The 12,735-nt window shown below is 30.9% G+C and overlaps 1 protein-coding gene across 1 annotated transcript; it reads right to left on the bottom strand.

Moving 5' to 3' along the window:
- Positions 1-311: 311 nt before the first annotated feature.
- LOC139512214 (neuroligin-2-like) lies at positions 312-12,735 on the bottom strand. The gene is made up of 11 exons (XM_071299653.1): positions 12,428-12,735; positions 10,115-10,273; positions 9,719-9,863; positions 8,557-8,742; positions 7,136-7,278; positions 6,317-6,449; positions 5,072-5,149; positions 4,268-4,326; positions 1,930-2,068; positions 1,133-1,268; positions 312-577 (listed from the first exon to the last, which is right to left on the bottom strand). Exons 1-11 carry the CDS (start codon positions 12,635-12,637, stop codon positions 373-375), a joined length of 1,593 nt encoding a protein of 530 aa, XP_071155754.1. The 5' UTR covers positions 12,638-12,735; the 3' UTR covers positions 312-372.

A 12,735-nucleotide genomic window follows, 5' to 3' on the forward strand; every position in this document is an offset into this window, starting at 1 on the left:
TTATGATGGCGTGAAGGACATCATAAAAAGATTGATTAAGGTCAAACAAAAAATTTATTCGAATCATCAACAATGGTGATTGTGTGTTTGTGTGTGTTTGTGTGTGTGTGTATTGGTGGTGGTTGTGGTGGGGGGAGGGGGTATCACACTGACTTTGGAAAGAACAACAAAAATTAAAAGGTAAAAGGTAAAGTGAATCATGGTATCTATGTCAGTGGAAGCAAAATCGCTGATCTCAAATTTGATTGGAATTGAATGGGATTATTTTTATCTGATGCTTTTTAATTCATAGAAAGCATAAGTCACATGCCATATGATGGATAACTTTTAATTCTTCATCATATCGTTATTTCTTTGATATACATAAATACATTACTTATAACCTTTGTATGCTTTATAGCTATAGGGACATTTGAAATTAAACGGAAACAAATATTTGTACCAAAAGTCAAGTCTTGGTTGTTTGAAGTTGATTTCGTTTGTAACAACTGTTTTGCCATTGACATAATCCAGTTTGTTGATTGACTTTTTCTCCGCATTGTACTTCCTCAATTTTAAATCACAGGATCTCCAATTCCTAGAATTATTTAAAATTGAAAAATAATATACATATTTGTATTTAATGTTTATCCATTCATTTATTTCGAAGTTATTTGTTAGTAATATTTCCATGTCTTTATTGTTGTCAAAATATTATTAAAAGCCCTTTTTAAACCATTAAAAAGTCCGGAATAGCAGGTTCTATTGTCTTTTAGTTACGTATTTATAAGACATATAAAAATGCGTATTGTCAGTTTTTCAACATTGTTAAGAAAACACTATGAATTTCTATTAAATGATCTCTAATAAATTAACATGTACTGCCAGAGACACATTAAACACATCAGTTTGACGAAGCACCAAAATTACACACATCAAAATAAAACACATGACCTTTGAGGTAAGGATTGTATGTATGTTTTTTCTCTGGTGAAAGATAAAATATATGCTACCGCAAAAATATCCCGACATTTCTTAATTAACGGTATAGATGATATCGTTGTTTATTAACTGCACAGGAAAATAAAACTTTTGTCATATATGTGTTAAGGTAGATCAAAACTTATAAATGCTAAACCAATATATATCATACCCTTCTTTGACAAAATGACTGATTAGTTGCATTGTCACTTTAGAAACCTCTGCATCACGTGCTGTATATGAGAACTTTGGATGTCCTACTGTCGGTACACCAAATACATAAAATATATCCCACCCATGTTGTACTCCTAATAATAGAATCGTCTTAATTAAAGTTTACACTTACTAGTAATCGTACTTGACCGTTGGTTTTTCCATTTGAATGGTTTTACACTAGTAATTTTGGGGCCCTTTATAGCTTGTTGTTCGGTGAGAGCCAAGGCTCCGTGTTGAAAGCCGTACATTGACCTATAATGGTCTACTTTTATAAATTGTTATTTGGATGGAGAGTTATCTCATTGACACTCACACCACATCTTCTTATATCTAATATGTATAATATTTTTTTACTTTCAATGTTTCCATTAGAGCTAACATGTGCATTAACTATCATATAGAATTAAAAGAAATACTCATCCTCCGAGTTTATATGATTTTTTTTATCTTTCAAATCAACTGAACTTTCTTTTTATCAATTTTAATGAATAAGGGAACATAATTTTATTTCTTACACGCAGGACCAACTTATTAAAGGATAAGGCTTAAAACTTAAAGTAAATAAATTAACCACTTATGATCTCTTTTTTGGACCAACTTGTAAAAAGGGATAAGGAATAATATTGTAAATCAACTAATTGACACTCAAGATTAATTTTTACAAGAAAACAAAGACTCTGAAAAATTTGGTCTCTCGTGAAAAGTTTTTTTTTTTTGGAAATAATACAATTTCTTCTTTGTTATATCTCTTACCTATCCATTCAGGCCCGGGAACGTTTTGAGAAACGTAATCAAAACTGAGAGTGTAAACGTTCTTTTGCCATGTAGAAATCATGTCTGCGGTCTTCATCATTGGCACGAAGACTCCTACATCTGCTCTGACTTGCAAGGCCTGAAATTGTGGTATAATACAATAAACCAATGTGTTTTTATTTCGCTATTCTACCCAATATCGTCAATTGCACGGCTATTAAGATTAGCGATTTTCTTATTTGCTTGTTGTAGTTTCATAAGGAAAGATCCAAGTTTTACATATTTTTTTTATTTTTCTACTCATGAAATTCGCAAAATAAGTTATTTAACAGTAAATTGAATGCATCTTGGAGGTTTTCTGGAGAGTGAATGATCAAATCCCTATCAGATCTTAATATCAAAATAGATTATTCTTCTATAATTGCATAATTGCTTGTAAGAAAGTATTCATCTTTTAAATATATTCTATCAGTGTAATATAGTATTGACAAGAACAAAAACCATTTTAAATAGCTAGTAACGATATTTGATTTTTGTATGGATTACGTTAATACCGTCAAAATAATTCTACAATGATATTGTTACAAGAAAAGAACTTTGTTCCATGCATATCGGTATCTTTTCCATAATTATGACGCAAATGATCGACTCCAAACTTTAATCTATGCAAAACATATTGATTTCAACTTTCCAATTATAAAGTTCAGGGTCCTATTTCTCAGCAGTAGCAATCTGACCCGTCGTATGGCGTTTTTATATCGTAAATAATGCAAAAAGCTTCTGTGATATCACACCATAACGACGCTTCATAATAATATAATAATTTCTTGGGTCCAAAGCGCTTTTCTGGATTTACCTTCATCAGGAACGCTCAAAGCCAAACATTTGAAATCCGAAGATGTACAAGTACCGAAACCGTTGAAGAGCTATATGTAAAAAATACCTAAAATAAATAGCCAAATTCATCTAAAGCCAACTTTGCCTGAGGGAGTTGAAGCCTTAGTTTCTTAATAACGGTCATCCTTACAAATTGGTTGATGTGTCTGTGAATCAACTCACAAGCGACATGTGTTTTAAATTCCAGAATAGTAGCCTCACCTGTAAATTTCCAGATCAAATAATATTCCTGATTATGATTTTCTGACTGCGTGTGATTTTCTGAGTGTGATGCAGAAAAGAAAAGCTTAACCTGTCATCGTATCCTTTGGAGTTCATGTGTTTTATAAAGATTTTGTTTTTAATCTAATGTTCATCTTCTTATTTCAGGAAATAAGAACATCGGTATAATTAATACGGTTGTCCCTTAATCTATTATTTATTTATGAAAATAAATACATCATTTTTTTAATTATATTGTTCTGTATTGCCTTGCACTTTACTCTTGTGCAAAAGTCAAAATACAATCAATGTATGTATCGTTTTACTCATATTGTATAAGGCTTGCTTTGGTAATCGTTGAAGACCTACTAGTAACTAATGAAATAAAGAATAAAAAAAAATATATATGTCATTTCTGATTTTCAGTTTTAGCAATGTTAACTTCTCTCGCAGAATAGAAGAGACGAACAAATTGTACTGTCGTATAAACAGCATCATAATTGTTACAATTTTGGTTTTTAACCCGGATTAGTTTTTTCTCAATCGATTTACGACTTTTGAACACCGGTATTGAACTTTAGCCTTTATTTATGATAGTAGTTTAGAAAATACCACTTCCTCAGATGCGGGGGGATAATCAAAAAGAAAAACAGATCTCATTAAAGGGGTAAACTCAGTAATGGGATATAATATTTGTAATTCTCACACCTTCGCAGTTGTACGCCTTTAGCAACCAAGAGTTGCAAACAATTTAATTAAGTGGTTGCCATATGTTGTTGTCTGTAATCTTTGTTTTTCGTTTCTTTTTTTGTTTTGTTTCAGGCCTTTGTTTTCCAATCACCAATAATCAATCCATTATTGCGGCAACGTAATGAATTCTCACTTGATACACATAATCAGCGTAATTTATAGGAGTAACATTTATTATGTCACATAAGAGTACCGAAAATCACCTTCTTTTTTATATTTTTTGGTGATTGCAATGTGGTCAAACTTTAGTTTTCTATTGTGTAGTTTTTCGTTGGGGTTTTTTTGCCTCGTTTTGTTTTCTTTGATAAATGAGTTTGGCATTTTTTTTGGCCTTTTTAAAATCGATATATGATCGATGTCACTAAAACAAATGCTTCCCAGAACATCTAATGACGTTACAATCTCCTTTTCTCGTTTAAACAGCGACACTGCGCCTTGACTATGAAATTTGAACGTTTAAAATCTGCATATTTCAACTATGTCAACTTACTTGAGGATATCTTGATAGATTCATTGTCTCCCAGATTTTTATTTCTTTTTTCACATTATCTTCAAAATAAATGAATATTTTCTTTAAAAAACAGAAATGAACGTAGAATTTGCTTAAATTCATATATAAATTCAACTAGTTCTGATTTAAACTGTTGTTGCAATTCTTTAATGGTCGTTTCTGTCACTTTTTTCCCCAATGTATATACTCACCATGAGAGTTATGCTTTTTCCGGATTTGCATTCCTATTTTTTAGCTCGAAGATTACTGATGAGACACTGATAGTCGAACAGCGAACCGTGTGCATTCAAATTGGTACCGATAAAGGTATTTCATCTAATGCAAGTTATAATCGGAGTTTCATGTATTGAACAAGATGATAGTTGCACCTACTGCAGTATAAAAACAATTCTGCTCCGCAGAACCACTGTTCTCTCCGACTTAACTATAACTTGTGTTGTTCATAGTTTGACGATTCGATCATTGTTCAGAGGGTATTTTCGAAAAACTAGCTTTCTACATTTATAGTTCTTTTTTTTTTTTATTTATAACAAAAAAGAGAATTATTTTTGTTTTATTAAATAATATGTTTCTCAAAGTTATTCATTTATTTTTTAATTTAAAATTTCTAATTTGGATTTTAAAAACCCTAATCATTTAAATTAATTATTGCTCAATTAAGTTATAAAAATTCGTTTTGAAAATGTCTATCAAATAAAGGCTGATAAAACTACGCCATTTGACAATTAAATTTTGGCATAATTTCTTTTCAATAACATTTTACATGATTATTATCTCAAGTACCTGTAAAATCTGGTCTTTCTACAAACAGATTTTTTGCATACCATCCGATTGTCTGGTCTAATTCTAGTTCTTTGTATGCTAAAATATTGGTGAAATCACTCTTTAATAACAGTTGATGCACAAAAAAATTTTAAGCGATAAAACCTATAAAAAGTAAAGGAGTTTCAAATAATACTAGTCAATCACATGACCGACTCATTTACTGACCAGTAGATAGTAGTTATGTTTTATCTTCGTTGTATTCTAAAACCAGTTACACATTTTGCTGATATTGTCTTGAATATAGTCAAGATTAAAATACAAATGTGTTTTTTATGCTTTATCACGGATTATTTTAATCAAAGATGTGTAACACAAAGAAACGATTACTTGAAGATTAACTGCATATCATTCAAAAGAATCTGTGCTCATCGTGTTGTTTAATATTTTTGTTTTCTGTCTATTACATGTGGACTATTGTATTTCTTTTATTTGTTTTCAATTAAGAATTAAATGCTGCTTTTTGTAAATTTATTGGGGTGTAAGAGCGTTGACCGAAGTACATTTTGTATGAAGCGCGGAAGCGCTTCATACTAAACATGTGCGCACGGTCAACGCTTTTACAACCCTATAAAGTTACAAAAATAAGCATTCAATACTTATAATTACATTTTTTTAGCTAGAATCACGAAAACACGATTTTTATCAAGTTTTCATTTAATTTACCTGTGCACTTTATTGTGGGACCTCGTGTCATTATGAATGATAAATGTTATTGTCTAATACAATTGTTTCAGATATAGCGCGAGATGTGCAGTTGGCCAATCAGAATAACGTATTATAATGAAACATACATCTAATGTAATTATTAAGCTATTGATTTGTTTGCTTTACAAATCAGAAATATGGCACTTGTTATCCATTCATTTAATGTGTTTGAGCTTTTGATTGTGCCATTTGACCGCTTCCTGTATGCATGTTGTTCGGAGTTCGGTTTTTACGTTATTTTACTCTTTACATATCTTTTTTCCTTTAAATCGAATTCATCTGTTTAAATTTGGTTTGTGGTTATGCATGTATATATGTTTGTTTGTTAGTATGTAGAACCACCTGTAATAGGGTGGTTGAAACCATAAGAACAAAAACTCTAGAATAATCGGTAGAAAAACGAGGATATTCAATTTTTGCAGGTCTTTCCATTTACACATTTTGCAAGAAAACTTTTGAAAATATAAATGTAGGCATATCAGTGTTTTTAATACATACTTGATATATCTAATGGGTGGCCTTCGTCCCTTGACATCATTAATAATACTGATCCAGCGTGGAATTTCCCGCAAGTAAAAAGTTTTTCTGGACTGCCTTTTAGAAATTCCCCATCAACGACAACCCAATTCTCCTATTGGAATAAAATTGATTATGACATTCAGATGATACGTTTCATATGTTTCATAGTTTGATCATGTGAGTCTAAGTACTTGACGTCAGAATATGCCCAAATGTTAAATATACCTTTTGTTTGTCCAATACTATTCAATCTTTAATAAACGAGGTTGTTCCTGAAAATATAGCTTTTACTCAACCAGCTTTTAATGTTACATAAGAAAAGTTTTTAGAATTGCACTTATCTGTCTATATATATTGTAAATTCACAGACTTATTGAAAGTGGATAGTTTTTTGTTTCTTTTTGTTTAATCATCGGACCTAGTATATTTTCATCTTTTCCTTCTGGTGAAATTGTTAATCTCCGAGGGTTCATAAAGTTGATGTCGAATTCATATTTAAGTAATCTTGAAATATGTCCCCAAAACATGTAAGAACAAACTATATTTATTTGTAATGTGAAGGTAAATATACATTTGAGGTGAGATAAACAATAAAAGGTAACATATTTGTATTGTTTAAATAATTGAAAAGATGATTAAAAGTTATACGATTTCTTTACTTTATCACATTTATCATAAACATATATGATAAAGACAGAGAAGTTATAGAATTCTAATAAAACATGTTATCTCCTTTCCTATGTTATCTGTAGATACTCTAGATCTTAATTGAAATTTCTTGAACAGTTTATTACTAACCTTTTGTTGCTCTGTTGTGATCAAACTGGTACCCGGTCGACAGTTTTCTGGAGTTTTTGATTCTCTACTGGTTTGTATACATGGTGATAGAAACCAGTGCGAAATTGGTGCTCCACTGTGGATTATTGCATTTCTAAATAAACCTGAATGGAAAAAGCACTTTCGAACAAACACCGTATTAATGACAATACAATTTTGTATCACTTTGTGTAATTTGTTATAAGACCCCGTGTGAAAACATGAGATGGATAAAGTATGTTGTTTCAAAAGTTTTGTTTATAACTAAACAGAGGCATATTCTATTAAAGTTTTAAATAAGATTGCTATGTAAACAAAACCAGCATAATTGGTCCCTTGGATATTTATTCGGATCGCTTGGATAATAGAATGTAGCATGTTTTATCGAATTTTTAGATCTAATAATTTAGTTTAGTTCATGTGTATACAAATCAAGTAAACCACTAACGGAATTATATGAAAGCAGGTTTAATTCACCATGTGCTACACAAGGAAATGTCTGCAACAAATCAGGAGTAGTACTGCTGTTTTCCATTCATTTGACGTGTTTGACCTTCTGGTTTTGCCATATGATTAGGGACTTTACTTTTAGAATTTAGTTTTGTTATTTTCCTTTGAACCGCGAAAAATGGAGACAGGTTGGCCGTCTTTTGCTATTCTTGCAGCATTCAACCTGCGTCTCCAGACTCAGTGAAAAAGCACTATAGAAAATACGACGCAATATTATTTGCAAATTAGACTTTTCTGGTATATCTATAATTAAGATAAATATCATACTTAAGACAGCCTTTAAATCGGTTGATAGTTCTCTTGTATTAAGACTTTTGGTAATCGATATCAAGGTGTGTCTTCTGATTATAATCTAAGCCTTTGCTTGCAAAACTAAATTGAAAGTACCTTTCGATAAAAATAACAAATAGGAGTGACAACAATTAGAAAACTCTATGAAGAACGACGTCTTGTATTTCGACCATGAATGCACCGAAAACAAAAATACAAGTGAAAACATTCAAAATGTACTGCATTTAAATTGACGCCTAGTGGAACGTATTTATAGGCATCTCCTACTAGTACTATGCTTGTATCTGAGAGTGAATGTTTTTTTGTTGTCTCAGTTTCAATTTGCCGAAATAAATAAAAATATATTGATTAATTGACTTCAAACTTTTCAAACAGACTGAAAACTCTGGATTCGTTTGCTTTTGTTGTCATCAATATTCGTGGATTGAGCAAAACTCGCATTTTCTTAAATTTTCGATTTAGTGGTTTTGTCAGTCTCTGCATACATAGCCTGTGATTCGTTAAATATTTGAATTCGTGGTTCACCTGTATTGATATCAACAAATAATAATGATTCCACAGTATTCAACTTTTATAGTTCATTTTTCTTATTATTTTTATACCTTTAGTCAAACTTGATAGTAAGTGCAGACCAGCATCCCCAGCTCCAGCACTATGTCCATATATGGTAACTTTAGACGGATCACCATTGAAATACTTGATATTTCTCTGTACCCATTTCATAGCCAATACTTGATCCATCAGACCGTTGTTGCCTTTTACACCTTTACTTGGATCCGCATAAAATCCTGTTAAAATTGAGAACATATAATGTTATATGAGATAAACATCAACGTATAATTGAAAACCATATTTTGTATTTATTGCAATTATTATCTGTATTTTTTCATATAAAAGGCTTTCTGTTGAAAACCAGAGTAGCTATAAAACTATGTTTTATGTTTATCATAGACGAAATTTATGTTCAGCATTGTAAATACAAAACAAACATAATATGAAACGTTTAAACAGGAGCAGTTAATGATTATGCAATGACATAAACGATACCAATTAATTTGCACAAGATGCGCATATGTTTGAATACGCTAATTATTTTCAACAATAAACAATACTGAGAACAGAGGATCTGAAACTAACCATTCAAGTGGAAGTTTCAAGGATTATTCAAAAACCAAATATGACTTATCTGGATTTGACATACCCAACTTACAAAAAATAGGCCGCCGATTAGTTTTAAAATAACAGCAAACCCATGATGACGACTATATTTTCAATAGTTTTGTTTTGATTAAGAATAAGTTCCACTGAATCTTCTCATAATTGAAATCGAATTTTAAAAAGATGCAAGCATTGTTAAGAAAAGTTTAGGAATTTTTTTTTGCCTTGATATGTTAAATTTGTGTATTTTAACAGGGAAAAAATACCATTTGGACTTTCTAACTCAACAATTGAAAATGAACAAAAATCACCACGGCAAAAAAAGATAAGACCAAAAGACAAACAACAGTAGAAAAAACACAAAAAAGAAACCTAAAGATAAGCAATACGAATCCCACTTGGATCCAGGGATTGAACATACATTATCTAGCATTTCTGTTATATATTTTTTTTTAGTATTTATCATCTCAATCTATTGTGCTCAAACGTTCCTGACGAAAACTGGATTTCGATATTTAAAACTCTTGCCTTGCGCACTGACATAGCTGTTAGGTTATTTGAGATGAAAACTACTTTTGTATCGATCTATTTGATCTTCAATCTTACCTAAATTTTCGAGTCTAAAGTTGAATGTAATAACAATTATTTCTCCATGTGAAGCTAAAATGTCACCATCGAACATAGCTCCCATTCCTTTTCTATTTGAACCTCCATGTATAAATAACATAATCGGTAATGCCCTTTTATTGACCTTAGATTAAGAAAAAAATAATCACTTATAGATATATATCATTAGTTTGTGTGTTAAAGTTGAAAAGAAATGCATAGATTTAAAACCGAGTGTCTTCGAAACCGTATTTTTTCAAATTTGTATAATTATTTCAGTCTTATTTATTCATTCTGAAAAAAGAATCAGGTAATCAATTTATTTCCCAATTTGAAATTAACACTGTTAGTTTTTTGTAGCATTTTCTTCTTACATAAGACTAGATATTAACATACTCTTGGTACATAAATATTCATGTATAGACAGTCTTCGTTAAAGTTGTTAAACCCTGGTTTATGAAATTGTACGGAGTCCAGTTCAAACTGGGGACATGCTGGTGGAAGATTGGTTGTTTCTAAAATGCGAGGATTCCATTTTATAGGCTTCTTTGGTCTCTACAAATAGATAAAAATGTTCGTTTACTTTGATTAGGGCATGAGCAACAGTCTTAGAAAAATGTTATATTATTAAACAAATGCAATTCTCTTTTAGCGAACAGAAGAACAAAACAACAGACACACTGAAGTGCAACCAAAAAACAAAAGACAATGCAACACACACATACACACACAAACAATGAGAGAAACGAACTATATGATAACAACTGCCATTTCTTGACTTGGTAAAGGAAATTGAAGAATATGGTGGGTTGAACCTGGTTTTGTGCTAGCCAATGCTCGCTCATTTATGGAAATGTTAAATAAAACACTAAAATGACAAAATTACATGACAGGACTACATAGTTGATGTGTTTCCATCGGTTTTAGTTTGTAAACCGAATTTGTTTTTTCTCAATTGATTGATGGATTTCGAACAGCGGTATTCTACTGTTGTCTTTATTTATGCAGCATTAAACAAAAATAGTTCAATTCTGACTGACATATTTATTGCAAGCATTGTGTTTTTTATACCACTATACCCTTTATGTATATTAATGCACAATTCGTATATCACAACGGTCCGACGGTTAGATAAAACTAGATATAGTTAAAGCAAAGGGCATTCTTTGGAACTGAAAATCAATTTCAGTTATTACCACTTTATATTTAATATGTAACTCCAATCCTTAAGTGCTGAACTCTTCATGTGATGAAAACATAGGGGACTCACAAAGCATTACAAAACAAGAATGTGTCCATATTACACGGATGCCCTACTCGCACTATCATTTTCTGTGTTTAGTGGACCGTGAAATAGGGGTATAAAAATTAGAAAGATCATATCACAGGGAACATGCATACTAAGTTTCAAGTTGATTGGACTTCAACTTCATCAAAAACTACCTTGACCCAAAACTTTAACCTGAAATTGTCACTATTATTTTCTATGTTCAGTGAACCGTGAAATTGGGATCAAAACACTAATTTGGCATTAAAATTAGAAAGATCATATCATAGGGCACATGTGTACTGAGTTTCAATTTGATTGTACTTCAACTTCATCCAAAACTACCTTGACCAAAAACTTTAACATGAAGCGGGACGAACGGACGGAAGAACAGACGAAAGGACGAACGAACGGACGCACAGACCAGAAAACATAATGCCCCTCTACTATCGTAGGTTGGGCATAAAAAGGATAAGATCAAGTGTTAGGTTTAAACATTTTCTGTAACAAAGATCTTGCCTCCTTTTTATTTAGTGTTCCTTCTTAATTAATTCGATATCGGATTGTTTTGATTGAAATTCTCACGCTACATTTGCTGATTGTCAACAAATCATTCATACTATTTTGAAAAAAAATCTTACAGTCATAAAATGTCCGACAAACACACTATGAAAAACTGAAACCATAAAAACATTTTTATCCTGTTTAAAGATTGTTCATTTACGAATAACCATAATTAAAATTAAACATAATTATCATGTCTTGTACTTTATTTTTTTTGGTGATGTATTATGAACTACGCCGTGTTGTTAATTACATGAATGTTATCAAAGTCATTGGGGTATATATGTGTGCAAATAATTTGAAAAAAAGAGAAAACCTTTTAGTATGTTACATTACATTTAATGAAATGAAAAAACACATAAATAAAAAATAATAATGATACTTAATTAAATATCATCCTGTTTTATTTATTGATGCTTACATGATAGAATACATTCAACATTTTATTCCCTTATTGGTAATGCCAAATCTTAGGTCTATTTCTTAATCAAACACGACTATTTAGGCAGAGTATCAGAATGGGGTCACTTTAACTAACATCCAATTACTTTACAAATGAGGCGTACATTCTACTCAATTTAAAATAATGTAGACTGTAGATTTTTTCATTGACATTTACTATATCGCTTTTTGTGTTTCAAAATCTCTTTGAGAGTTCATTTATTTTGCAATGACTTATTGAACTATTTTTAAGGATATTTAATTTTATTTGTAAATTATTTGATTTTATGTGCAAATAATTTGATTATATTTGTAAAACTAATTAAATTTCTTTAAAATTAATTGACCAATAACAATTCCCTGCTATTTTAGTTCCTCAATTTTTAATTTGAGTATCAATGGCGGAACAGACATTTTTATAATTATAATTTTCCTACCTTGTAACGTAGATAACCAGTCGGGGGAGATGCATATGGAACACCAAGATATTCCTCCACTTCTACTTGCGGGACCCGGATAGTAATTTTTCCACGGACTTTTCCATAAAGTGTTTTTCTTATGCATGTAGGAAAGCACTTGGACGTACTGAAAACAAAAGTCAACAAGATCAAAATCTTAGACATTTGGTTCTTTGATGATTTTTCCATGTACTTCCTAATAAATTAATACTAAAAATAACTTTCAGTACATATGCAGTTTTTAAATCCTAAAATAGCGTATTCTTTGATGTAATTGTAACATGTGT

The sequence above is a fragment of the Mytilus edulis genome, chromosome 2 (genome assembly GCF_963676685.1).
Source record: "Mytilus edulis chromosome 2, xbMytEdul2.2, whole genome shotgun sequence".
NCBI classification, from domain to species: Eukaryota; Metazoa; Mollusca; class Bivalvia; order Mytilida; family Mytilidae; genus Mytilus; species Mytilus edulis.